Below are 27,490 nucleotides of genomic sequence, written 5' to 3' on the forward strand. Positions count from 1 at the left end.
AAGGTTCATTTTTTTTTCAAAATCTTTCTTGCCAATCTATTTAAAACTTTTTGTTATTAAAATATTACCTTATAATTAATTAAAAATATTTCAAAGAGACATATATAATTTCAAGTAAATAATTTTAGTATTTCTTGGCAAGGCGCAGTGGCTCATAGCTGTAATCCTAGCACTCTGGGAGGCGAAGATGGGAAGACTGCTTGAGCTCAGGAGTTTGAGACCAGCCTAAGCAAGAGCAAAACCCTGTCTCTACTAAAAATAGAAAAATTAGCTGGGCATGGTGGTGTGCACCTGTAGTCCCACCTACTGAGGAGCCTGAGGCAGGAGGATCCCTTGAGCCCAGGAGTTTGAGGTTGCAGTGAGCTACAAATACACTACTGCACTCTACCCAGGATAACAGAGCGAGACTGTCTCAAAAAAAAAAAAAAATTCTCCACTTTTTTATGAGCGTTTTTTTTTTTTTTTTTTTTGAGATAATGTCTTGCTCTATTGCCCAGGTTAGCGTACAGTGGCATCATCATAGCTCACTGCAACCTTGAACTCCTGGGCTCAAGGGATCCTTCTGCCTCAGCCTCCTAGGTAGCTAGGACTACAAGTACATGCCATCATGTGCAGTTATTTTTTCTTAGTTTTTGTAGAGATGTTGCTCAGGCTGGTCTTGACCTCCTGACCTCAAGTTATCCTCCCGCCTCGGCATCCCAAAGTGCTGGGATTATAGGCATGAGCCACCATGCCTTACCGAATTTTTTGAGAGATCTTGAAATGTCAGATATTGTCACAGAGTGACCAGATCCCAGAATAATTTAAACTACAATGATGCCTTGTGTTTGAATTGTTAACTGAACGAGATTTGATTGTTTTAATTCAGAATCATCTTTGAAAAGTCATTTGAAAAATATATAAAGTTGCAGAAATGCTAAGTATGATCAGTAATGATGCTTTTGTAAATTCATTTAAATGTTTATAGTCGAAAGGTACCATATAAACACAAATTTGCTTATTAAATGATTATAAGGCTTTAGACAATTAAAGGGTATCTTCAGATCCTAAAGTAAAAAAGAGAAAGAAAAAAGACAAATATTAAAAATGAAAAAGGTTATGTCCTGGTCACCAAAAGAAAAAAAAAAATGGGACAGGCGCGGTGGCTCACGCCTGTAATCCTAGCACTATGGGAGGCCAAGGCGGGTGGATCGCTCAGAGGTCAGGAGTTTGAGACCAGCCTGAGCAAGAGTGAGACCTCATCTCTACTAAAAAAAAAAAAATAGAAAGAAATTATCTGGCCAGGCCGGGCGCGGTGGCTCACGCCTGTAATCCTAGCACTCTGGGAGGCTGAGGCGGGTGGATCACTCAAGGTCAGGAGTTCGAGACCAGCCTGAGCGAGACCCTGCCTCTACTAAAAATAGAAATAAAATTATCTGGACAACTAAAAATATCTATAGAAAAAAAAAATTAGCCGAGCATGGTGGCGCAAGCCTGTAGTCCCAGCTACTCGGGAGGCTGAGGCAGTAGGATCGCTTAAGCCCAGGAGTTTGAGGTTGCTGTGAGCTAGGCTGATGCCACGGCACTCACTCTATCCCCGGCAACAAAGTGAGACTCTGTCTCAAAAAAAAAAAAAAGAAAGGGAAATGAGAACACACAGAAAAGGAGAAATATCTGCAAATCATCTGCTAAAAGACTTATGTCCAGAATACATAAAAAATTCTTACAATTCAATAATAAAAGTAACTCAATTTAAAACAGGCAAAGGACTGAGTACACATTTCTCTAAAGAAGATATACAATGGCCAACAAGCACATGAAAAGATGTTCCAACATTAGCCATCAGAGTACTGTAAATGAAAACCACGATGAGCTACCATATCATAGCCACTAGCATGGCTACAATCGAAAAGACGGTAAGTGTTCTCGAGCATGTAGAGAAATTGGAACCTTCATTTACTGGTGGTGGAAATGTCAAAAGATGTGTTTGTTTTGAAAAACAGTTTGGCAATTCCTCAAAAGTTAAACAGAGTTAATATATGACCCAGCAACTCCACTCCTTGGTGGAAAACAGAATTGAAAACATTGTCCACATAAAACCTGTACACAAATGTTCATAGTAACATTATTCATAAAAGCCAAAAGTGGAGACAACCCAAATGTCCATCAAGTGATGAACAGATAAAATGTGGTATACTCATACAATAGACCATGGTTCAGCTATAAAAAGGAATGATATATTAATATACCTTACACATGGCTGCACCTTAAAGTGTTATGCTAAGTGTTTAAGAAATCAGTCACAGAAGACCATATATTATATGATTTCATTTATATGAAATGTCCAGAATATGCAAATCTTAAGATTGAAAGTAGATAAGTGGTTACTTGGAGGTAGGGAGGAGGGAAGAATGTGGAGTGACAGCTAACGAGTAAGGGGTTTCTTTCAGGGAAAACAAAAATGTTCTATAAATGAATTATATTGCGGTGACAGTTACACAACTCTGTGAATATACTAAAAACCATTGTACTGTACACTTTTAAGTGGGCTAATTTCACAGTATGTGAATTATATCTCAATATAGCTGTTAAAAAAAGAAATGCTACTTAAAGCTTAATCTGATTAACTATAGGACTCCACCAGTATGAAAAAACGCCCAACAATTTCTAAGACCTAACAAAGGAGACATCCTAGATACCTCATCATTTTTTTTTCTTGAAGGCCCTGGGCCTGAGTTTATTTTCAAGTCCATCTCAAAATTCTATATTTAATTTGATTAGTCTGATTTGTTCCAAAAAGCATTTACGGTTTCCCTATGTTCTCTATTTTTTAATTCTCAAGTGGAACTAATTTGAGATACCTTACCAATTTTGATCTCCACTCCTCATGACAGAAGATGCTAAGCACAGCTTTTCTCTGATGGACCATGGTTCTGTGGGGCCAGTACTCAGCAGCTTGTGTTCTGAAAGGAAAGAAGGCTTATAGACAACCACTAAGACAGTAGTTCTGGGCCCCAGAAGGAGGACTAAAAGCCTCACACAAAACATCCCAACTTGTTAGGACAAAGTGAGCTCCTATCACCAAATTTTGATTTTCACCTGTCCAGTGAAACACCACCACTGGAGGCGGTATTTATTAGTTGAACGCGAATTATGGAAGCACATTTTATTTCTTCAAATGCCATGGCTTCAAGCTCCGTTCTATTAAAAAACAGGGAATGCCAGATTAAACAGTTCTATGGAAAGCCCCAGTTTTAAGAATACTGTATTTTCATTCCAAACTGAACGCAAGGTCTTATTTCCCAAGATTCCGAGCGGCCAGCCCCTCCTACCGCCCGCCTCCCTCTTAGCATAAACTTGTTTACTTCTCTCGGCCCCTCCCCACCAACTGTCAGCCCTAAAAGACCTCTTCTATCCATGAAACAGAGAAAACTGGCTGAAATGCATGAAACGCGATTTCCTCAGTGGCAGAAAAAGCTCATCGTTAAAAAGACTCCACTTCCACAAGCTCACAAATGCTGGTCAGAAAATGAATGGCTCTTTGAGATGCCGGCCACTCCATACGGCTCACAACACCTCTTCGTGTGCACGTCCAAGTCTCCAGAGAGCCTTATGGCTTACCCCGCAGAGCTCCTGCCATACGCGGACTCACCGAGTTGCTTATCTCAAACCGCCGTTCCCTCCCTGAGACACAAGACCCTGGGTTTCTGGGCCTCCAAGCGTTGGCCTTCACGACGCCGTCGAGCTCAGGTCTCTGAAAACCCTAGGCTCTCAGGCAACCCACTTCTCCCGCTCCCTAACGTGTAACAGAAATGGGGTGCCTCGCCTCGACGCTACAAAGGCCTTCCACGCAAGAGCGACTCATACTCACTGCCGGTTCCTGTCGCCATCTTGGCCCCGAAGTCTCCAGCCTCGGCGGAGGAACAGCCTGGTAGGGCCGAGACCAGGGAACTCTGGGAAATAGAGTGCGGCGTTGGTTCGCAGTGCCTCCTGGGAAACGGAGTTTCCCCGCCACCCACGACGAAGCAAGCGGCCTGAGCCCGTTATCTTTGGCGCTCCTCAGAAGGAGTGTTGCTACGGAAGGGCAAGGGATGGCGGCTAAAGCCTCAAGATTTCCTTTTGGCTTCTTGGGAGAGAAATGTCTAGGATTCAAGGAAAAGGGTTAAGTGGGAAGAATCCCAGGAGAAACTCCGAACTCGCGACGGTTGGTAAACCGGACCCAACCGGTTGGGTTGAGAGGCGAGGCTGAAGTTAACGGCTTCCCGATCTAGCCCGCCCCCTTCCCTTACGCTGATTGGTAGCTGCAGGCGTCGCCAGCTGATTGGCCGAACTAACGCCGCGCGTAATTTAAAATACTTATCGATGAGAAAGCTGTACCTCGTGGGCGGAGTTGAGCTCTCGGGCTGCGAAAGTCTGTGTTCGGCAGCCGGGGGTGAGTGGGCCAGTACCCGAGGAGAAGCAAGTGTCCCGTCTCCGGGTGAGTGTGCGGGTGGGCTGGAGCCCGCGTTACCTGCTTTTGCCCGCGCGGAATAGGCCTTCAGAAAGCAGAGCTGCAGCCATCTCTTTTTTTCTTAATAGCGTACGGTGGGCCCTGGGGTTGGAGGAGCCTAGGGGTCCTGACACCACCGCCACAGCAGCAGCGCCAGAGGAACCCTCTTGGAGCGTTGCCTTCTGCGTTTGGAACCAGATAGCTGCTGTTGATTCCCGTCCGTGTTCAGAAATGCCGCCTCAAACTGAAATAATTGACTCGTTCTCTCCTTCCCTTATGCTTTGCATAACTGGAGGGAAAAGGGAGTAGTAATTCAGTCAGCAGGACCGGCTGTCCTGGGGCAAGGGAATTGTTTCTTATCTAGAATTTTCAACCCCTCCTGTCCCTTACTGCTACGGACCCCAACCTCCGGGTTGCGGACCGATACCGGTCCGCCGCCTGTTAGGGACTGAGCCACAGAGCTCAGCGCTACCCCGCCCCTCCTCGGCCGTCCGTGGAAAGATTGTCTTCCATGAAACCGGTCCCTGGTGCCAAAAAGTTTGGGGGCCACTGCTTTATGGTTCTTCTCCCTGCCCACTCTTGTCTCTTTTTAGATCTGGGCTTCCCCTGCCGTTATGTCACAAGGGATCCTTTCTCCGCCAGCCGGCTTGCTGTCGGATGAGGATGTCGTAGTCTCCCCCATGTTTGAGTCCACAGCTGCAGATTTGGGGTCTGTGATACGCAAGGACCTACTGTCAGACTGCTCTGTCATCTCCGCCTCCCTGGAGGACAAGCACCAGGTAAAGGAATTGGGGAGTGGCTTGGGGCAGAAAGTAATATCCTCAGCCTAACAGTTGTCCATACAGGACAGCATCAGGTCAAAGACCAGCAATCCTGAAGGTCTGAGAGATCAATTCAAAACTAAAGGCATGGCAAGTAAAAAATGTAGAGTTCTGTGTTCATAAGCACTATTATTTGCATTGCATTAATGAAATACCCTCAAGTGCATGCTCTCCAGTTAATCTCTGACGGAAGGATAATAGTTGTCTCTTCATCATGAGGCCCAGTTGTGTTAAATAATTTACACAAATCATACTGACATTAAGTAGGTGGAATGTACATTTAGATTTTAATAATATCAACCATACCTTCCATTTATTGAGCCTTGCTTTCTGCTAGGCCAGGGTTTTTCAGTCTCAGCATTACTGATATTGGGGCCAGATAATTCTTTGGTTATAGGGGGCTTTCCTGTGCATTGTAAGATGTTTAGCAGCATTTCTGTACTCTCCCCACTAAATGTCCCACTTTTGACAACCAAAAAATGTCTCCAGACATTGCTAAATGGCCCTTGTAGGTGAAATGGCCTGGTCAGGAACCACTGAACTAGGCCCTATGCTAAACATTAACATACATTGGTTCATTTTATTCTCATATATTTTCTCTTAGAAACTTATAAAGTTCCATGAGAGCAGGGTCTTTGATAATGTCCCTCACTATGGACTGCCAGAGCCTCTCAGTGTTCTTGTGCCATAGTAGGCACTCTTTAAATATCTATTGAATGAATGAGGTGGGTGTTATTATTAAACCCATTCTATGGGTTAGGAAACTGAGGCAAAGAGAATTTAAGGAACTTGGGACTCAAATTCAGGTGTGTCTGGCTCCAAGGTACTTAACTACTATGCTTTGCTTTAGTATCACATACTGATTTTCATACCAGTCAACCAATTCTAATTCAGATCATTAGTGTGGCAAGCCAGGTTTGCAGATAATGATGAGACAAAGAAGGTTTACAAAGTAGTAAAAAAGTCCATGTGGCTTGGAATGATTATGGAACCAAAGAGTAGCTGCACAGAGACATTTGAGGTAGAATTGGGGTAGTGTTACCATGATTCCTAGGAACTGTACTATGTTTGCTCATTTGCTCAGAAGTAACTGCTGAGTTTAATCTGTGGTTGTGGGCTGGAATTTTGCCACAGGTTACATCTGAGGACAGTACAGAGAAGGTGAAAGTATACCTGAGGGTCAGACCCTTGTTACCTTTAGAGTTGGAACGACAGGAGGATCAGGTGAGTGTCTAAGGAGGGAGGACTTAGGGTGGAATGATGCAGTACAGAAGAGATTTCTAGGAATGTTTCCTTCTGTAACTATATTTTCCCCCTTCTCAGGGTTGTGTCCGTATTGAGAATGTGGAGACGCTTATTCTACAAGCACCCAAGGATTCCTTTGCCCTGAAGAGCAATGAGCGGGGAATTGGTCAAGCCACTCACAGGTTTACCTTTTCCCAGGTATGGGAGGGTGCTAGTCTGTGAATAAGGGACCAACATTTAGGGGCAACTTTATTCCCTCGTTAGAGGAAAAGGTTTTCTACTCAACTGTGAGTTCCTTATATATGCACATCTATAATTTTGGAGGGCCCTAAGTATGTGTTATTCAATGTGTCCAATAATTTATGTGCATTAATTCCCAACAATTCTGTTATTTTTATCATTGTTATCCCTATTTTCCTGACAAGGATACTGTGGATCGGTGAAGGTAATATTGCTAAAGCTAGAGTTAGCTAGAGTTAGATCCACCCATCTCTAAAACCCACACTTGTGGCCATTATATTGTCTCATTGTGTATGTACAGCATCAGGCTCAGTGCAGTGCATAGCATTCCTTAAGTCTTTGTTGATCTGGGTGAAAGATGGACAGCAAAGAATAATTGAATTGTCAGTGTTTAGGGAACAGCAGACAGAACTGCAGAAAGAATCTGCTTGAGTGGTTTCCAGAGCCAACCACCCAGGAAAAGATACATCTGCTGCCTCTGCTTGGAGGCAAGTGGGAGATGAAGGATGGGCCTCTGAGAAACTGGGTCTGTCTCTAGATCTTTGGGCCAGAAGTGGGACAAGCATCCTTCTTCAACCTGACCGTGAAGGAGATGGTAAAGGATGTACTCAAAGGGCAGAACTGGCTCATCTATACATATGGAGTCACCAACTCCGGGAAAACCCATACAATTCAAGGTGAGCTGAAAGCCTTCTCAGGACTGCTTATTGGCCTGTAGTGGTGATGTCTACCTTTTGATGCTCTGAGTTAGGGGGAGAAAGGCACTTGCCTCAGCTGTCCATCTTTTGTATGTCTCTAGGTACCATCAAGGATGGAGGGATTCTTCCACGGTCCCTGGCTCTGATCTTCAATAGCCTCCAAGGCCAACTTCATCCAACACCTGATCTGAAGCCAGTACTCTCCAATGAGGTGATCTGGCTAGACAGCAAGCAGATGCGACAAGAGGAAATCAAGAAGCTTTCTTTGCTAAATGGAGGCCTCCAAGAGGTAAAATGTTGGTATCCATGGAGGCAGAGGCAGGAGGTACAAACGTCAGGAAAGTCTTGTGCTTACCTTCTCCCTGTGCTCCTCCAGGAGGAGCTGTCCACTTCCTTGAAGAGGAGTGTCTACATTGAAAGTCGGATGGGTACCAGCACCAGCTTTGACAGTGGCATTGCTGGGCTCTCTTCCACCAGTCAGTTTACCAGCGGTAGCCAGCTGGATGGTATGTACCAGGACTGGGCTCTGTGTCAAATAATAGTAGGAACCCACTCCCTGTTCCCAACAGCTGCCAGGTGTGCAGACCAGAGATTGCAACCTGAGCTCCACCTTCTGAAACCCCTACAGGCCAAAGGGGAGAGGGACTGCTCCTAGGGTTGATGCTCAGTACTTTGGCTTCTTCCTCAGAAACAAGTCACCAATGGGCACAGCCAGACACTGCCCCAGTAAGTGTACCAGCAGACATTCGCTTCTCTATCTGGATCTCCTTCTTTGAGATCTACAATGAACTGCTTTATGACCTGTTAGAACCACCTAGCCAGCAGCGCAAGAGGCAGACTCTGCGACTATGCGAGGATCAAAATGGCAACCCCTACGTGAAAGGTATGAGAATGTGGAGGCTGGCATGATCCCTAGAGGAGAATTGGGGAGAGACTAAGAAAAAAGTTGGGTGTTCCCATCTTATGCCCTTCTCTCCTTTGGCCTCAGATCTCAATTGGATTCATGTTCAAGATGCTGAGGAGGCTTGGAAACTCCTGAAAGTGGGTCGTAAGAACCAGAGCTTTGCCAGCACCCACCTGAACCAGAACTCCAGCCGAAGGTGAGTGGGTTATGAGAATAAACCCTTCACTGTTTTCCAGGAAACATTAGTCCTCTGGCTGATCATGGAAGATGTGAATGACCTTTCTCTTTTTCTTAACTTCCAGTCATAGCATCTTCTCAATCCGGATCCTGCACCTTCAGGGGGAAGGGGATATAGTCCCTAAGATCAGCGAGTAAGTTTTTCAATTCAGAAATTTGGGCTTCTTGGCTATAAAATGATAGTTCAGGGAGCATGGAGGAGGTCCTCAGAGGTATTACTTTTTCTCCTTCCTTGTGTACAGAGATTCTTGGTGGCCCTCCCCTCTAGAATTATACAAAGGGCTGGAAGGCTCCTAACATGTGAGGTCTTTATGTGTGCGCATCATTCTAGGTTGTCACTCTGTGATCTGGCTGGCTCAGAGCGCTGCAAAGATCAGAAGAGTGGTGAACGGCTGAAGGAAGCAGGAAACATTAACACTTCTCTGCATACCCTGGGCCGCTGTATTGCTGCCCTGCGCCAAAACCAGCAGAACCGGTGAGCTTTTAACTGTAAGCTCTGGGATGGCCTGGGGCTCTGTAGTTTGCTAAGAGGCTTCCTGGTCACCACTGGGGACAATGTTGGCATACCCCAAGGGCTGGAGTTCTGCTAATAGCTCTATTATCTCTGATCCTCTGCCAGGTCAAAGCAGAACCTGGTTCCCTTCCGTGACAGCAAGTTGACTCGAGTGTTCCAAGGCTTCTTCACAGGCCGAGGCCGTTCCTGCATGATTGTCAATGTGAATCCCTGTGCATCTACCTATGATGAGACTCTTCATGTGGCCAAGTTCTCAGCCATTGCTAGCCAGGTGAGAAGCTATGGGTGTGACGGTTGTGTTCACTTTGAGCTGGTAACTTTAAGAAAGTTACTAGGGATTAGTTATGGAGTCAATTATGATTTTCCCCCTCCAGCTTGTGCATGCCCCACCTGTGCAACTAGGGTTCCCATCCCTGCATTCATTCATCAAGGAACATAGTCTTCGGGCATCCCCCAGCTTAGAGAAAGGGGCTAAGGCAGACCCAGGCCTTGATGATGACATTGAAAATGAAGCTGACATCTCCATGTATAGCAAGGAGGTAAGAATACAAGAAAGCTCTGATACAGCCACTTAACGGCTACACATTTTCCATGCTGCCTTCCACGTGGGCTTGTACCACTTTGGGGCATGGGCATCTGATGACCTCAGACATGTGTGTCCCTCCTAGGAGCTCCTACAGGTGGTAGAAGCCATGAAAGCACTGCTCTTGAAAGAACGACAGGAAAAGTTGCAGCTGGAGATGCAGCTCCGTGAAGAAATTTGCAATGAGATGGTGGAACAGATGCAACAACGGGAACAGTGGTGCAGGTACTGACTGAAAGACCCCTTTTGCTCTGTCACATGGGACAGAGGGTGGGAAGCAGGGACTGGGATGGAGTTGTGTCTCAAGATCTGTCTTCCAAGTTCACTCCTAAGAATCTTCACTCACTCATTTTTTTGTCTTTCTAATAGTGAACATTTGGACACCCAAAAGGAACTACTGGAGGAAATGTATGAAGAGAAACTAAAGATCCTCAAGGAGTCACTGACAAGTTTTTACCAAGAAGAGATTCAGGTAAGTTGCCCTGAACCAAGCCTCAACTAGCTGCTCAGATTTCCACTGCTAGCTTGCCTGAGGTAAACAGATTTTATAAACGCTGGTAAAGACAGGAATGTATAACTCACATTTCTCTATTTCCCTTAGTGCTTTATAGATAGATATTCAATCTATGTTTGGTGAATTAAGGGTTTAGCTGGCCAGAAAATGGTATAAGTGCTGGCAAACAGGATTTCAAGGCATGAGTGTCAAGAAGTATTTTTGTTCCTTTGTTCAGTCATATGTTCCTACACTATTTGTCTGACTCTGGATAGAACTGTACTCTTTGCTTCCTTCTTAGGAGCGGGATGAAAAGATTGAAGAGCTAGAAGCTCTCTTGCAGGAAGCCAGACAGCAGCCAGTGGCCCATCAGCAATCAGGGTCTGAATTGTCCCTACGACGGTCACAAAGGTTGGCAGCTTCTGCCTCTACCCAGCAGCTCCAGGACGTTAAAGCTAAACTACAACAGTGCAAAGCAGAGCTAAACTCCACCACTGAAGGTGAGGAAAGAAAGAAGGAAGCTCAACAGTAGCTCAGGGAAGAACTGTTACTCAGCTGTTACCTGGCCTTCTGACTCCCACTCCAGCATAATTTCCTCAACTGTGAGCTACATTCCCCTGACCTTTTACTCTAGGACACACATGGCCTCACTTTTTATATTTGGGGCAAGCTGTTAACTCAGTTAAAGAGGTAAGTCTAAGGCTAGAAAACCCCTATATTTAAGTTTCCTGTTTCCTTCCCTCAGAGCTGCAGAAGTATCAGAAAATGTTGGAACCACCACCCTCAGCCAAGCCCTTCACCATTGATGTGGACAAGAAGTTAGAGGAGGGCCAGAAGGTAATTACCTTTCTCTGCTACCAAAGCTCTTATCTAGGTAATTTCCAACATCTAACATTCTTTATCACTGGTTCACATGAGGACAAGATGGTTTTCTGTGCAGTCCTGGAGAGTGGCTATTTCACTCAACTGACCAGTCTTTCTAGTTTTACTTCTGTTCAAACCTCTCCAGATCACTACCCTGGTTGATCTTGGCCACAATCTGATTCCTACTCCCGTTTTTTCAGAATATAAGGCTGCTTCGGACAGAACTTCAGAAACTTGGTGAATCTCTCCAAGCAGCAGAAAGAGCCTGTTGCCACAGCACTGGGGCAGGAAAACTTCGTCAAGCCTTGACCACTTGTGATGACATCTTAATCAAACAGGTTAGGGCAGCCTATATACCCCATCCTTTCCTACCAGCCCACTCCCATATATATGTATGTATGTATGTATGTGTGTGTGTGTGTGTGTATGTGTATATATATATATATATATACATATACATAAAATATATATGTATATATATGAAATATATATATATTTTTTTAATATATATATAAAAGAAGGCAAACGAGGACCAGAAAAGTAAATATTTTTAGGCTGAATTTATTTCCTTGTGATATCAAAATAACTATTTTTAAGCATTTACTAAGTACCAAGCACTATGCTAAGTAATTTGCAGGCATTTTCTCTGTCATAATAACCCTAGGAAGGTAGATGCTGCTATATTTCATCTAAGATATCACTGATTAGACGAAACCATTATTTTATGTACTAGTAAGAAAAAAGTATTAACAATTACTCTATGACATTTCTCATCAATAAGATGCATCTTGATTCCAGAGATGTTAAAATGTTAAGGAAAAATATATAGTTTAGAACTTAGGGACTGAGGCTCTTGGAAGTTAAATAAACATATTCAAGCTTCTATTACCTTATGTGTTAGAAAATGTCCTAGTCAGCACTGCTTATGTTTTGGTCTCAAAAGAAAATATTCGCTGTCCAGTTATAAGCTCTGACTTTAAAGAGTTCATCTTTGAAGAAACAGTTGTTACTAGTAACTAATGGATGATATGTATTACCTTGCCTTCTTGTTTTTCTAATATACCAGACAGAAATGTGTTTTCAGGAACTTTATTCATCTTCCTTAGGACCAGACCCTGGCTGAGCTGCAGAATAACATGATGCTAGTGAAACTAGACCTTCGGAAGAAGGCAGCATGCATTGCTGAGCAGTATCATACAGTGCTAAAACTCCAAGGCCAGGCTTCTGCCAAAAAGCGCCTTGGTGCCAACCAGGAAAACCAGCAACCAAACCAGCAACCCCCAGGGAAGAAACCATTCCTTCGAAACTTACTTCCCCGGACACCTACCTGCCAAAGCTCGACAGACTGCAGCCCTTATGCACGGATCCTACGCTCGAGGCACTCTCCTTTACTTAGATCTGGGCCTTTTGGCAAAAAATACTAAGGCTGTAGGGAAGGAGAAGAGCAGTCATTGCCCTGAGGTGGGTCAGCTTGAGGTGTTTCACCTTAAGAAACAGGTGTCTTTTAAGCTTTACCATATACCTGGAACTCTACCCAGAATGCAATACTCAGACACTAGTTGTTTTTTCTCTTCTGTATTATAATCACCTATGTAATCTCATGTTTTTTTACTTACGTGGTTTCTATGCACACAAGAAAGTTATATTAAAGATATTATTGTTCACTTTTATTTGAATTCCAAATGTAGCAAAATCATTAAAAGAAATTATAAAAAGGGGCAGAAAAATTGAAAATCAAACATCATTCTGGCCCATGGGAGCCTTGCATAGGCACGGCAGTGGAGACCAGTAACTAGTGTACAGCTACTAAGAAGGCTTAGTAAGAAATGAATTCAAGTGGCATTAGGTATTCTAAATCTCCCTTAATATAAAATGAAGTGTCATACCTTAGGAGTTGAATAGATAACAAATGTCCCTGGGATAAAAATGAAGGCTGGACTCTGAGCTCAGAATGATCTATAGCATCTACTGTACAAATTCACTACAGCGGACATTACAGTCACAGCACATTACCTCCTAAATACATATGCACAGGCCTCAAATGCTCCAAGAGCACCACAAGAATGATTCCCTTTACCTTGTCCTAGACAGATAAAGGCTGAAAAAACATTCTGTTGGAAATAGGGAAAAAACAATTATACTGAAAATTATTAAAACAGACCAGCTTGAAGTGAGTTTATTATCTGTGTAGTCACAAAAGTTGTTTCCAATATCCATGAAGTTATCTGTAATCCTGTCTCCTTGCTTTGCTTTGGTAGGAGAACACTTAACACTATAGCCATGTTTTGTCCTTTTATCTAACTTAGTAAGTACTTCCACTTTGAAAGCTTTTACTATAGAAGACTCCTCAAAAATATTTTGCAAGATTGTCTCCCTACAGTGTGAATAAATGTATAGCTTCACTCCATTTAAACCTAATCTCTGACATCAGAGTGGGAGTCATGCTCAGTAAATCCAAGAATAAGGAAGGTCATTACTATCCTTTGCCCTGATCTCTTCCTAGAGTACTCAGTGTGCCCCTATGGCCAGCAGAAGGTAGAGTGGCTGACTTTTCTCCCTTGCTTCTCTCCCACTCCCAGCAGCATTAAAACTTTGTCCTGTAGCATAGCCTGTGCTAAAGTGCTGTAAAGGGGATGGGTTTTTTGAGGGGGCGGGGGGTGGGTGGGTTTTTTGAGGGGGTGGCGGGGGGTGGGGGGGGACGGCTCTGAGAAGACAGCCAGGATCCAAAGCCACTCTCAACAGAAGGGAGATAGAAGTGCTTCTAATTGGCAAAAGACAATGTATTCCTGCCAGTATTATTCTGTCAATCTGCTTCTGAAGGTGATTATATAAACTGTCTCCATGGAGCTGTTTCCATCTGTAGAAACAAGAAGAGCTGTGGTCCTTGGAAGAACAGATGTGACCATTCTGTATGAGGAGGTAAGGCTTAAGATGGGCCTAGCAATGTGCTGGCTTGAAAGTAGCCAACTATGGCGTGACAGAAGATAAGTTGAGTGGAGAAACTCTGCGTGTGGGAGTGTTGTTAGCAGAGAGTGAAGCGGGGAGGAAAAAGGGAGCAGGCGTCTCAGTGGTGGAAGTCTCGCCTTGGTTTCGAAGCTGTAGGATTTGCCGGAGTAAGGCCTTACCTTCTTCCCGGGTCTGAAACAAAGTTAGGCAACTGTTTTAAAATATGCCCAAGCCTATTCTCAAAAACAGGTTATTAAGATACTGATATATTAATACAAGTTCCACAGATCATGGTAGGCTTTCTACTTACATTCTTATCCACCTTCCACCCAAATCATGGTAAAGATCAAATGTTCTAGCCTAAAATCCAAACCCTTTATTAAAGAACTGACACTCACGTCATTGAATGCACAGCACTTTTGGGCACAAGTTGAAGCTTCATCCCACAGCTTGCACTTAAAATAGTACTGGGCCAGATAGCGGAAAGCAGTGCTTTCCTCCAGGTGTTCCACTATTTCCTAGAAAGGGAAAGCAGGAATGACTGAGGCGATAATAATAAGATCGCCAACACAAATCCCATGCTATGACACATACCCCACAGGAATAGATATCTTGGATATACTTGATGTAACACTGGGCAGCCTGTTCTGACTCAGTCAATTGTTCATGAAGCCTACAAAAGAAACTGGTCTTTAGTACAAATCAGATCTTGAAGCAAGTTAGTGACAAAAAGTAAAAGCACGTAATTAAGACCAAAAAAATGACAATACATAGACAAGTACAAATTTTGACATAAATGATACCCTGGGACCTAGAATAATTAGTGCCCACGAGATGTGCTTGTTACTGTTATCAGAACTTAGAATCATGACTCTGCTACTGATGATGGAGAGTTAGTAAATACTTAAGCTGGATAACATTCTTAAAAAAATTCTCTGGTAATACCTAGAGATTAAAAAAGATACTAAGCAACTCAGATATTTTTCTAAGAACTCAGAAAAGAACCAGCAGGAATGAAATTGCCTTTAAGAACCTCATGCCTACTATTTCTGAGTTATTCCTAATTTTTCTGGCCCTTACGAGGAAGAGATCAGTATTTTATAAAGTTGTATTCATAGACTGCTCTGACACAAATTTCATTTTTCTTCAGTTCATCCTTAATCCCTTGCCTAATAGGAAAGCAATTCCCCCTTCAAAGTAGCATTCTCTAGAGTCAAGATGGCTAAATTCACAAACTAGCATTCAGACACCCTGCTACATCCCCACACCCTTGAAGGATGGTAGACAGATGGGAGGCTCTAGAACATCCAAGACCTACATCCCAGAGAAGCCAACACAAATATCAACAGCATTTCACCCCTTTCACTCACTTTGCCAGTTTCACCAGAGCCATTTTCTCCACATCTCCCACGGCGTAAGCTCTCCAGTAACACTGTCAAAAAAATAAACTGGTCACTTTGACCACTGTTCCATGTGCCATGACTAATCACATAAAGGCTAGGGCCCTGAAAGCCTCCCAGAAGTTCAGACTTGCAGAATGTAAGGCATTTTTACTAGCTCTGATAGGTCCAGGCTTCATACTGACATTCCCACTGATGATCTTGGCCAAGCTTTGCTTTTACCCTATATGCCTATAAATATTCAGACTTTCTAGGTAGATGAGAATAAGGGAAAAATTATAGCATAGATAGCCCAACATTCATCTAAACAGATCCATTCAAATTCTTCAGAACCCAATTTCAGGTACCTTCTTGGCTTCCACTAGTTGATTGAGTTTCTCATAACATTCTCCTAAAGCAACCAGCATACGAGAATCATTGGGCCTGAAAAAGAATTGGCAGTCTGAGCAAAGACTTTATTAGTAACTGAAATCGTCCTCCCTTGAAGAACCAGCATAACTGCTATTTCAAATCTACAAAAGGACTAGTCTTTAACCTAATGCTTCATAATTAGATTACTTTGTGATTATACTATTAGTTATACACTAAATAAACATGACAAGGCTGGTTGCAATGGTTCATGCTTATAACCTCCACACTTTGGGAGACCAAGGTGGAAGGATCACTTGAGGCCAGGAGTTTAAGACCAGCCTGGGCATCATAGCGAGACCATGTCTCTACAAAACACTTAAAAATTACCCAGGCATGGTGGTGGCATGCACCTGTAATCCCAGCTACTGGGGAAGCTGAGGCAGGAGGATTGCTTGAGCCCAGGAGTTTGAGGTTGCAATGAGCTATAACACTGCCACCACTGCACTCTAGCCTAGGCAAAAGAGGAAGACCCTGTCTCAGAAAAGACCAAACAGTATTTAGGAAGTTTAAACTCAGGTCTCCAAGAGTCCCAAACCATTCACTGTGATTCATCAGTAGCTATCAAAAGAAAAGTTATTAGCCCTTCCTACACCAAACACATTGTCAAGTGACAAGACTTACCGAAGCTGGTGGGCCCGTCTGTAATAATAAAGGCAGTAAAATGGCATCTTAAGGATTTCATAGGTCTGCCCAAGGCCATACCAAGCTCTGTAGTCCCGTTTGTTGACCTCAATGGCATGTCTAAGAAATGGAAAAGACAGACTGGTAAGAGGGCAGAATCAAGGTTAGCAACTTGCAGGCTCAGTAGAGGCTCCTGATATCACAGCAATCTGCTCCACCTCACCCCTCAACTAGGTGCTCACCTATAAGCCTGGATAGCAGCAGATGTGTTCTTCATTTCCATGTACTCATGTCCCATCAGCGTCCAGGCCCCAAGATACCGAGGATTCAATTTCAGGGCTCTCTGGAAATATAAGGCTGCCTTCTCATGCTGAGAACGTAAACTATAATAATTGCCTGATTAAAAACAAAACAAAAAAAATGAGTAGAAAGGTAAAAATAAGAGTCCATTAAATTAGACAGCATTCTACCAAGTAGGCATGAAACTATAACCTATTTGCCTTAAAGTCCTGGCAGAAAAACCAGTTGTACACAAGGGAAATATCATTCCCCTGGGAAATATATTTCATCTATCACATGTTTTACTTTTTAAAAAAAGTGTTCCCAAACATTCCAAGTTTTTCATTTTATCTCATCTGGATATAAAATTTATATATATTTTTTCTTTTCTTATTTTTTTATTCCAACCTCTAAGTGGAACCAGATACACATTTTCTTAATAAAGAGTAAGAAATTTCCAGAGTATGCTTTAGATTGGTGGTTTTCAAACTATATTCCTTAGAGCCTAGATTTCTAAGGAGGTACATCAAGGGTAAAAATGTAGAGCTCTGTCAGTGAAGAGACAACTGTTGAGTAACAGAAAATATTTGTAAACTATTCATCTGACAAGGGACTAATACTCACAGTATAAAAGGAACTCAAACAATTGGACAATAAAAAAAAATCCCATTAAAAAGTGGGCTAAGGACATAGATAAATATTTCTCAAAAAAAGACATACGAATGGCCAACAGGCATATGAAAAGAAACTCAACATCAGTAATCATCATGGAAACACAAATCAAAACCATAATATCATCTTACCCAAGTTACAATGGCCATTATTAAAAAGAAAAAAATAACAGATGCTGGCAAGGATGCAGAGAAAAAGGAACTCTTACACACTGTTGTACAACCACTGTGGAAAACACAGAGATTTCTCAAAAACCTAAAAATAGAACTACCATACCATCTGGCAATCCTACTACTTGGTATTTCTCCAAAGGAAAATCAACGTATCAAAGGAATACTTGCACTTGCTTGTTTATCATGGCATTATTCACAATAACAAAAATATGGAATCAACTATCGACAAAGGGATAAAGAAAATGTGGTGTATATACACAATGGAATATCATTTGGCCATAAAAAAAGAATGAAATCATGTTGTTTGCAGTAACATGGATGGACCAGGAGGTCATTATGTTAAGTGAACTAAGCCAGGCCCATAAAGACAGATATGGCATGTTCTCACTTGTATGTGGAAGCTAAAAATGTTGGTCTCATGGAGATAGAGAATAAAATGATAAATGCTGGAGGCTAGGAAGGGTATGTGGGTGGAAGGAGGGGATAAAAAGAAGTTGCATAGTAGGTACAAACATACAGTTAGATAGAAGAAAAAAGCCCCAATATTCAGCAGCAAAGTAGAGTGACTATAGTTACCAACAATGTATTATATATTTCAAAGTAGCTAGAAGAGAGTATTTGAAATGTTACCAATACATAGAAATGATAAATATTTAAGGTGATGGACATCCCAAATACTCTGACTTGATCACTACTTATTCTATGCATGTAAAAAATATTCACATGTACCCCATAAATATGTAAAATATTTTATACCAAAAAAAATTGCAATCCAACCCATCTTCACTCTCTCAATCCTTCTTACAATGCCCTATTTTTGTTCTATGGAAATTATTACCTTCTAACGAATCATAATTTATACACTTAAAAAAAAAGGTAGAGCTCTGAGCTTCCTTCTCCCACAAGAATCAAAGCCGTTCTATTATCATCAGTCTTGAAAAGTGCAAGTGAAAGATTTTAGGATTCTGTGAAAAAGTTTATTTGAAGAGTATAAAAGCCGTCTGTCTTACATCAACCAGTGAATGAATAAACAAAATGTGGTATATCCAAACAATGGAATACTACTCAGCAATAAAAAGAACTCTCAATACATGCTATAGCACAGATGAACTTCGAAAACATGCCAACTGAAAGAAGCTAGATAGTAATGACTAAATAGTGCAAGATGCCATTTATATGAGCAGGCAAAACTAGAGATAGAAAGCAAAGAAGTGGTTGCTGGGGTATGGGAATGGGACCATCTGCAAACAGACACAAGGGAACTTTTGGGGGTGATAGAGTATTCTAAACTGGATTATGGTGATGGTTACAAACTATAAATTTACAAAAACTCATTTAACTGTACACTTAAAGTGGGTGAAATTTATGGAATGTAAATTATACCTCAATAAAGCTAAATTTTTAAAAATAAAAAATGAATTACAGGTATACCCAGACTTGGAGGAATTTTCACAAACCACTGTTGAGTGAGAAAAGAAAAATGCAGAGATACATATATAATATCCTATTTTTATAAAGCAAACAGCCCATTAAACCCTGTACATGTAATATTTCTTACGTGGTATGAGACTGTGTTAACATGTTAACATAAGTAATTTAAAGGGGGAAAGGTGAAGCTAGCAAAAGGTGTACTTTAAAAAATCTCCTTTATGTATAAATTGTATATATATATGTGTATATATACATATATAAATAAACTAGATAAAAATGGTAGATTTAGATGTATAGATACTAACTTGTAGAGATTGTGATTTACCATCAAGTGAAAAAAGCAAATTACAGAGTAAATACATGATATGATTTCATTTTAGTAAAACAACCAAGCAACAAAACCTCCATATATTTTTTTAAATCTGTTTAGATTCAGTTTTTTAGTTTGATTCAGAAAAGTCAGTTATATCAGTTGTCTGTACCCCAGACCTGATTATTTAAGTTAAAACTCAATTTCAGGCCGGGCGCAGTGGCTCACGCCTATAATCCTAGCACTCTGGGAGGCCGAGGTGGGAGGATCGCTCGAGGTTAGGAGTTCAAGACCAGCCTGAGCAACAGTTAGACCCCGTCTCTACTAAAAAAATAGAAAGAAATGATTTGGACAGCTAAAAATATATACAAATAAAAATTAGCTCGGCATGGTGGCGCATGTCGTAAGTCCCAGCTACTTGGAAGGCTGAGGCAGTAGGATCGCTTAAGCCCAGGAGTTTGAGGTTGCTGTGAGTTAGGCTGACGCCACGGCATTCTAGCCCGAACAACAGAGCAAGACTCTGTCTCAAAAAAAAAAAAAAGTTTAAAACATATACACCTTTGATCCAGCCTTTCACTGCTGGGAATTTATTACATAGAAATAGTTGCATAAGTATGCAAAAATAAATGTACATGTACAAAGATGTTTTCTGAAACAATATTTATATTAACAAACACTGGCTACAACTTATCTATAGAAAATGATTAAATAAAAATGATGGTACATCTATAAAATGCTAGATAGCTATCAAAAATAATACAAATTGAAATGTACTAACATGGAAAGAAGGCAAAGATATATAATTAAGTTTAAATAAAGGACATTATAAAGCAGTATGTATAATGATATAGATTTTGCAAGCAAACTACTCACACAATTTTTAATATTTGCACAGAAAAATATTCTGGAATCATGTTCACGAAACAATCTTTTGGGTGGGATTACAATGAGCTTTCACATTCTATGGTATATAATTCTGTCACCTTTGACACTTTAAACACTGTTATTTTCACATTTGTGTTACTTATAATAAAGAAAAATCTTAAAAGAAAAAAATGTAGTTAACTCTTACCAATTACACAGCACGTTTCTACACGATATTTATCAATCTCACAGAGGTTATGAGCCAAATAACTCAACTCAGATTTCATGCTCTAGAAGAAAGAGAAAGATGATCTAAGCATAAAAAAGGAACTCCCTAAATTATTTTTCCTATAGCTAACACAACTGAGTGACAATCCAACCCAGAAGATTAAAGCACAAAAGAGCTTAATCAAGCCCAAGAAAGGGAATCAGCTCACCCTAACATAAAGAAGGTTGGAGAATGTGTCCATATTTTCAATCCTGTAAGGGTCTTGCTTCCTTAGCTCATTAAAAATGGAGAGGGCTTTGTCAATATCTACAGAAAGAAGAAAAACAGTTCAGAAAACAACACAGTGCACCTCTCAGAGTCTGATGGTATTTCATTCTCCTTGTTCACTCACCTCTGATGTTGTGATAGGCAACTGCAATTTGGGAAACAATATATGAGCTCTTAGAGAAGCCCACATCAATGAGATTCTGATACTTTTGCAGGGCCTCCTCTATCAACTGCAACTCTGTGTATATATGAGCCAGAAAAAATTCTTTCATCCAGGTGTCTGGCAAAGACAGGAACTTCAGCTGGCAGCAAGAGAGAGAGGGACACAATATAATTTGACCTCTCTCCCAAACAAACATCCAGGACCTCTCTCCCAAACAAACATCCAGAAACTACCTTTATTCTCTAAAGGAATTTATCACTAAAATTTTATTAGAGTACCTAATAATGAACACAAGGTAGTCTAACTAAGTGAATATGACTTATAAGCACAATAGGGAGGAATGGCCTAGTTGGAAAAGGCTTCAAAGAATTAAGAAAGGATTGAGGTGAACCTTAGAGCATGAGTAGGATTTGAATAGAAAAAGGGAAAAGAAGAGAACAAAGACAATATTCTAGGTAAGGGCAACAACGTAAGTAGAGGCAAAAAAGAGTCATGATGAGTGTGGGTGAGTAGGACGAGGAAACTAGCCTGGTTTGAGAGGAGGCTATGTACTGGCAAGTAGTGGAAAAAATAAGATTGAACTGGTAGGGTGGGTACTATGGTGCAACAGAAAATGGGATGCAATAGGAAACCACTGCAAAGTTTTAGCAAGAGGATAACATGATGACATGGGTGCTTTAAGAATAAGTTTGGAAACAGTATGCAGAAGGGCTTGGAAATGGATATATAAAAATGGGAATGTTAGATAGAAAGTATCTATTACTTATAAGCAATCCAAATTTGAGATGATAACTGATATGCCAAAGGAAAGCAAGAGAAAAATATGTATATAGGAAAGTAACCAAGGCCATGACAATGTCTCACAACTGGCTAAAGGGAGATAAGCGAAAGGGGAGAGACAAATATGACTCTGAGGTGTCAAGATTGGGTACTTTGAGAAATAGTGATACTAGGATACTAGTAAGAATCTATCAAGTTGGGAGGAAGAGAGAGAATCTGGTAGGCAAGATGAGAAATTTGGTTTTGCGTATTTCGAGTTCAGAGATAAAGCAAACTTTCAACAAAAGTCTAGTAGGCCGTTAGAGATAGATGAATACATGTAACCCAAGACAAGATTTCAGACACAGACATAGTAGCATGACTCATGACTAGGCAAAATTAACCAGTCTTTGGCTCTTTAGAGCTAACAAAGGGAAGTGTGTTGTTGCCTCCATTAACTACTAAAGAACAGCAAAATAAACACTATAGACAATGTCCTTAATAAAGACTAATAAAATGATTACAGTTTATAAAGCAATGTCATATACATTATTTCATTAATAAACAAATCTCCAAATCTTTACAGAATCCATGACAGCTCAGAAGTTGTTTTCATGTAATCCTTGATATTAGAGAAACTTTTCCTATAGCATGTTTGGAATTGGAGGAAAAACTATAACATTTAGTCTATAAAATAAGTTATCATAAAACCTGAATATGAAAACATGAATATGAAAAAAAATCCTAATATAACTGATCCAAATCCAACAGCGACTATTGAACAAGAGCTAGTCATTAGTCTTTCAAACAAAGACCTAAATTCCAAAGCAGTGGAAGACACTAGAGGGGCAACCAAAGGTCTGACAAAACTCTTCCTCCGCCCCTACATTATTACAGAATTACATAAGCCTTGAAGTGGAGGATTGTTCACATAGCTCATCTCAATTTACCATCTCTTTGTCTGTGATCAGGTTACAGAGCTCTAACCAGGCTCCCCAGTGCAAAGGCAAAATATGAGTGGCCTCCACAAACACATCAATGGCCTCTTTTATCAGGTCCAGTTTTCGAAGCACCACACCATAGCTGGGAAAAAAGGAAACAATTAAAGGTGAAGTTAATGCCTTATAACATCTCCCTTCTACTCAGGAGAATGTTCTAGAAAGTTCCAAATTACTCTAACACTTACAGATAGAGGCCAAATCCATCAAGTTCCCGAGCTTGGTGTTTTTTGCTGAGCTCCACTCTCAATTCTCTGAGAGCCTCATTTTTCACTTGTCCTTTCTCCAGGGGGCCTAACAAAGAAAGCAAGCCTCTGATCTAAGAGTAGGATGCTGGTTTTCATTTTCATAGATACAGATATTCCCTTTAGCATCAACCAAAATTATACCTAAAACCTCTGGCAAACACTCACAAGTGGCCAACTGATACCTTACACAACCCATTTACTTTATTCCAGGAAGTGCAACTGATAATGGATCTGCAGTCATATTTTGTTAGGCCCACAGTTTTTTAAAAATTTGAATTACCTATGAATGTTTAACAATCAGAAACCTCAACTACAAATCTGAATTTTGGGTTGCAGGAAACAGGGAAGGACCAAGGAAGAAAGCCCTAACAACATCAGACCCAGATTACCGCAAAGCAGCCCTCAGCCAGAGCTGGGTAAGAACCAGGCAGCTAAGATAAGCCATGTGCTTTCCATTTGCAACAACCATCCTCACTTCATTGATATTACCTGCCTGGCTCCTGCAGGCATTTAAGTTTGCAACCCTGCTTTTTAGGTCAAAAGGTAAAAGAAAGAAATTCTTACCTAAGCTATCAACTGTTTCATCATCTTTCTTTTTTTCTCCAGACTGTAAGAGAAAAGAAACATAGGTCTTTTATCAATTTGTCCCCAAACTAGCAGCCCAATTCTACGTAAAGTGCAAAATTTAACCAACAGGGAATCTACTTTGAGTCACTAATTCTAAACAACTACACAGGGGCTTCCACTGGCTAAATCAGAGATAATCTGAGCACCAAAAATATTAAGTCCAGTAATTTACTATAAACAATTAAAAATATAGGAATCTATGAACACATACTGATATTAAATAAATAAATGGGGAAGGGGAGGGAAGCCTCCTACTTAGAGAAGATGTTGAATAATGGCCAGGCGCGGTGGCTCATGCCTGTAATCCTAACACTCTGGGAGGCCAAGGCGGGTGGATTGCTTGAGCTCAGGAGTTCGAGACCAGCCTGAGCAAGAGTGAGACCTCCGTCTCTACTAAAAATAGAAAGAAATTATCTGGCCAACTAAAAAATATATACAGAAAAAATTAGCCGGGCATGGTGGTACATGCCTGTATTCCCAGCTACTCGGGAGGCTGAGGCAGTAGGATCGCTTAAGCCCAGGAGTTTGAGGTTGCTGTGAGCTAGGCTGACGTCACGGCACTCACTCTAGCCCGGGCAACAAAGTGAGACTCTGTCTCAAAAAAAAAAAAAAAAAGATGTTGAATAATAAATGTGGAGAGAGTGTGAAAGTGGAAAATCATTATTCTGCAGCATTATAGTAAAGAGTGCTTGAGACAAAAATTAACAATGGATATTAAATTTTCATGCCTGTAAAGCCAGTGACTACAGAGGCTGAGATGGGAGGATCACTTGAGGCTAGGAGTTCAAGACCAACCTGGACAACATAGTGAGATCCTGTCTCTAAAAAAATGAAAAACAAAATTGGCCAGGTGTGATGCATGTCTGTAGTCCTAGCTATTTGGGAAGCTTAAACACAAGAGCTCAAGGCTGCAGTGAGCTATGATCGAGCTACTACAGTCTAGCCTAGGCAACAGAGCAAGACCCCATCTCTTTAAAAAAAAACAAAAATCACAGAAGCAGGAAGTAGAATGGTGGTTGCCAGGGACTGTAGGAAGGGGGCAATGGGGAGTTATTGTTTAATAGGTGTAGAGTTTCAACTTTACAAGATAAAAAGAGTTCTGGAGATGGATGGTGGTGATGGCTGCACAACGTTATGAAAGTATTTAAGACCACTGAACTGTACATTTAAAAATGGTTAAGATAATAAATTTTATGTGTATTTTACCACAATAAAAATATTCAGAAAAAAGATTAATTAAACAGTCTGTAAATCCAAGAAGCTACCACACTTGACAAATAAAAACTATGCTAAAGACAGGGCGGGATGGCTTACGCCTATGATCCTAGTACTTGGGAGGCCGAGGCAGGCAGATCGTTTGAGCTCAGGAGTTTGAAACCAGCCTGAGCAAGAGCGAGACCTCATCTCTATGAAAATAGAAAGAAATTAGCCGGACAACTAAAAATATATAGAAAAAATTAGCCGGGCATGGTGGCGCATGCCTGTAGTCCCAGCTACTTGGGAGGCTGAGGCAGTAGGATTGCTTAAGCCCAGGAGTTTGAGGTTGCTGTGAGCTAGGCTGATGCCACAGCACTCTACCCCAGGCAACAGAGTAACACTCTGTCTCAAAAAAAAAAAAAAAAAAACCTATGCTAATACAGGTTGAGCATGCCAAATCAGAAAATCTGAAATCCAAAATGTTCCAAAATCTAAAACTTTTTGAGTGCCAACATGACACTGAAAGAAAATGCTATTTAGAGCATTTCATATTTTGTATATTTGGATTAAAGATGCTCAAACGCTAAGTGTAACACAAATATGCCCAAATCCAAAAAAGTCCAAAATCTGAAACACCTCACCCCAAGCATTTCAGATAAGAGATCTCAACCTGTATGTACCTGGAAATAAACATATAAGATGTTCTTTTAAAATCCATTTATATAGAATATAACAACTAATAAAAAGTGAGAAAGTGTATTCATAACGTTCTAAAGTAAAATAAATTACACCTAAATTATATTCAATACAGTATTAATTTACTTGTGTTATCTTTTTCATTCATAGCTTTTAATAGTCATAAAACAAAAACAACAAATATATTATAAATAAAATGATAACTGAGTTTACAAATTTAAAAATCAACCCAGGCCTTTTAACTTAATTCTTACAAAATAACATCAATTCACAGTCCTGAAGAACTATATATGACCTAAAGCAAACAGTCAGGTTGTTACAAATCATCCTGTTAGTCACTCCTAAAAATATTTTTCTTCCATACTGTCATTTTTTTTTCAGCTTTATTTATGATATCTTTTTTTTATTATTGTTAAGTATTTGTAAAGTACATTCACTCAGTGGCATATTGCTAAGATATTTAAAAGATTAAACATTTTCCACTTGGTTGTGAATACAGATGCTTCACTGAAGGCAGAATGACATCTTAAAATGGCCCTCACCAGATATCTGGAATACATGTATAGGAAATAGGCTTTCTTGCTATTGCAACCATGTAGGAAATGCGCTGCCCGATCATACTCTTTAACATCAAAGTAGGTCTTGGCCAGGGTGTACGCATCCATATCCTGAGCATCCTCCTAGAAGAGACAAGTTTATGCAAATAGTTGGGAATGAGACAACAAAAGTTCAAATATAAGCTGCATATTCATTAACTTCAAAATGTAAGAAAAAAATGTTTATTTTCTTCCTCACAAAAACCTAACATATATAAATGCATATATATATTATTTTCATATATTTATTTTATTACCATGTAAAGCCATACAACTTTTTTTTTCTAAAATACTTTTTAAAAATAAAAATTTGGAGAAAAAATCAAAAATTTAAAAAACTAAATCAACACACTCAGAAACTTGTATTGTTTGTATAAACATAGTAAGAAGTTGAATAGGCTTTCTTGTTAAGGATGTAGATTCAAATTCTGGCTCCTTGATGACTCCTTGTTTCATGACATTAGTAGGCAGGTTACTTAGCTTCTCTAAGCATCTATATCTTCATCTGTAAAATGGAGACAATAACACTGATCTTACAGATTTAATATGAAGAAAACATGAAAAATTCACATAAAATGTCCAGCATTAATATCTGGCATTCTCTTCCTTCTGTCTTTTAAATTCCTGTGATTGCACACTCTACGGCATAAGTATATTGCACAGTATATTGCATAAATGCAATATAATCTTTGTACTTCAATAAAGTTTTGTCATAAATTAGTATCACTGAAGGCATTCAACATAACTATAATTCTCTATTTTTAAAAAATTACATGATGGCACATTTAACTAAAAAACATACAATCTCCTTCGCCAGGTGTGGTGGTGTGTGCCTGTAGTCCCAGCTACTTGGGAGGCTGAAGCAGGAGCTTCACTTGAGGCCAGGAGTTCAAGACCAGCCTGAGCAAGAGTGAGACCCTGTCTCTACTAGAAATAGAAAAATTAGACGGGTGTCATGGTGTGCACCTGTAGTCCCAGCTACTTGGGAGGCTGGGGCAGGAGGATTGCTGGAGCCCAGGAGTTTGAGGTTGCAGTGAGCTATGATGACATCACTGCACTCTAGCCAGGCCACAGAACAAGACGCAAGACTGTCTCAAAAAAAAAAACAAAAACAATCTCCCAAGTTCTAAGAATGAGTTGTTTAAAACTTCCATTACTTAATTTTCCTCATCCTTCTTGCCCCAAATATCACCAGCATAAAACTGGAACCAAAACATATTCAGTGTTTTCTTCGTTGGATCAGCATGTCCTAAATGTGGCCCATTTGCTTTAGGATTACGGAGGCCCTTTTCACATCTGCTCTCCTCTCCATTTACTTCTTTCTTTTCCCCCAACCCCTCACCTCCATTATATCTTTCTGAGTAAGAAATATTCATTATTTTTGAGTGAGGAAGAAAAATAAAAAGCAATGGCATCTTCAAGAAAAACAAACTGGATTAAGATGAAAATCATTCAGAGTACACAAGACTATGTAAACATATATACTATAGGACATATATAAAATATATTCTTAACTTTCCATATACCTCTATAATT

General features: G+C 40.5%; 3 protein-coding genes across 14 annotated transcripts in view; 1 reads left to right on the forward strand and 2 right to left on the reverse strand.

The window, feature by feature from the left end:
• The window catches only part of LOC123637813 (bromodomain-containing protein 8), a 24,125-nt gene extending 19,904 nt beyond the window's left edge, over nucleotides 1–4,221 (reverse strand). Inside the window, exons 1-2 of one of the 5 annotated variants that reach the window (XM_045550871.1) lie at nucleotides 3,851–4,219; nucleotides 2,846–2,942 (exon numbers count right to left, since the gene is read on the reverse strand). In XM_045550871.1, coding sequence (XP_045406827.1) covers nucleotides 2,846–2,942; nucleotides 3,851–3,869 — 116 coding nt within the window. In that variant the 5' untranslated portion in view covers nucleotides 3,870–4,219. Of the gene's footprint in view, nucleotides 1–2,845; nucleotides 2,943–3,078; nucleotides 3,170–3,850 lie in introns of those variants that run through there. The other 4 variants (XM_045550870.1, XM_045550874.1, XM_045550872.1 and 1 more) reach the window with 4 other exon arrangements.
• Nucleotides 4,004–12,736, forward strand: KIF20A (kinesin family member 20A). 5 transcript variants are annotated; one of them, XM_045550879.1, is made up of 19 exons: nucleotides 4,004–4,456; nucleotides 4,558–4,685; nucleotides 5,062–5,247; nucleotides 6,424–6,513; nucleotides 6,613–6,732; nucleotides 7,313–7,451; nucleotides 7,574–7,978; nucleotides 8,161–8,355; nucleotides 8,461–8,572; nucleotides 8,679–8,747; nucleotides 8,945–9,088; nucleotides 9,233–9,398; nucleotides 9,502–9,666; nucleotides 9,796–9,935; nucleotides 10,080–10,182; nucleotides 10,505–10,703; nucleotides 10,949–11,040; nucleotides 11,268–11,405; nucleotides 12,174–12,736. In XM_045550879.1, the coding sequence occupies exons 3-19, from the start codon at nucleotides 5,083–5,085 to the stop codon at nucleotides 12,489–12,491; spliced, it is 2,760 nt and encodes a 919-aa protein (XP_045406835.1). In that variant the 5' UTR covers nucleotides 4,004–4,456; nucleotides 4,558–4,685; nucleotides 5,062–5,082; the 3' UTR covers nucleotides 12,492–12,736. The 5 variants fall into 5 exon arrangements, with proteins under 5 accessions (XP_045406835.1, XP_045406836.1, XP_045406833.1 ...); XM_045550880.1 differs by lacking the exon at nucleotides 4,558–4,685 and having other exon boundaries at nucleotides 7,574–7,761; nucleotides 7,849–7,978; XM_045550877.1 differs by having other exon boundaries at nucleotides 4,558–5,247.
• CDC23 (cell division cycle 23) overlaps nucleotides 12,301–27,490 on the reverse strand; it is an 18,078-nt gene continuing 2,888 nt past the window's right edge. For 2 of the 4 annotated variants that reach the window (XM_045550881.1, XM_045550884.1), the window contains 14 exons: nucleotides 25,901–26,038; nucleotides 23,403–23,445; nucleotides 22,779–22,884; nucleotides 22,543–22,675; nucleotides 20,795–20,972; nucleotides 20,612–20,709; nucleotides 20,383–20,464; nucleotides 16,688–16,841; nucleotides 16,446–16,565; nucleotides 15,761–15,836; nucleotides 15,384–15,445; nucleotides 14,608–14,686; nucleotides 14,412–14,531; nucleotides 12,713–14,205 (listed from right to left, as the gene is read on the reverse strand). In XM_045550881.1, the coding sequence (XP_045406837.1) occupies nucleotides 14,035–14,205; nucleotides 14,412–14,531; nucleotides 14,608–14,686; nucleotides 15,384–15,445; nucleotides 15,761–15,836; nucleotides 16,446–16,565; nucleotides 16,688–16,841; nucleotides 20,383–20,464; nucleotides 20,612–20,709; nucleotides 20,795–20,972; nucleotides 22,543–22,675; nucleotides 22,779–22,884; nucleotides 23,403–23,445; nucleotides 25,901–26,038 (1,560 nt within the window). In that variant the 3' untranslated portion in view covers nucleotides 12,713–14,034. Of the gene's footprint in view, nucleotides 12,494–12,712; nucleotides 14,206–14,411; nucleotides 14,532–14,607; nucleotides 14,687–15,383; nucleotides 15,446–15,760; nucleotides 15,837–16,445; nucleotides 16,566–16,687; nucleotides 16,842–20,382; nucleotides 20,465–20,611; nucleotides 20,710–20,794; nucleotides 20,973–22,542; nucleotides 22,676–22,778; nucleotides 22,885–23,402; nucleotides 23,446–25,900; nucleotides 26,039–27,490 lie in introns of those variants that run through there. The other 2 variants (XM_045550882.1, XM_045550883.1) reach the window with 2 other exon arrangements.

The sequence above is a fragment of the Lemur catta genome, chromosome 5, assembly GCF_020740605.2.
Source record: "Lemur catta isolate mLemCat1 chromosome 5, mLemCat1.pri, whole genome shotgun sequence".
In the NCBI taxonomy this organism is placed as follows: domain Eukaryota; kingdom Metazoa; phylum Chordata; class Mammalia; order Primates; family Lemuridae; genus Lemur; species Lemur catta.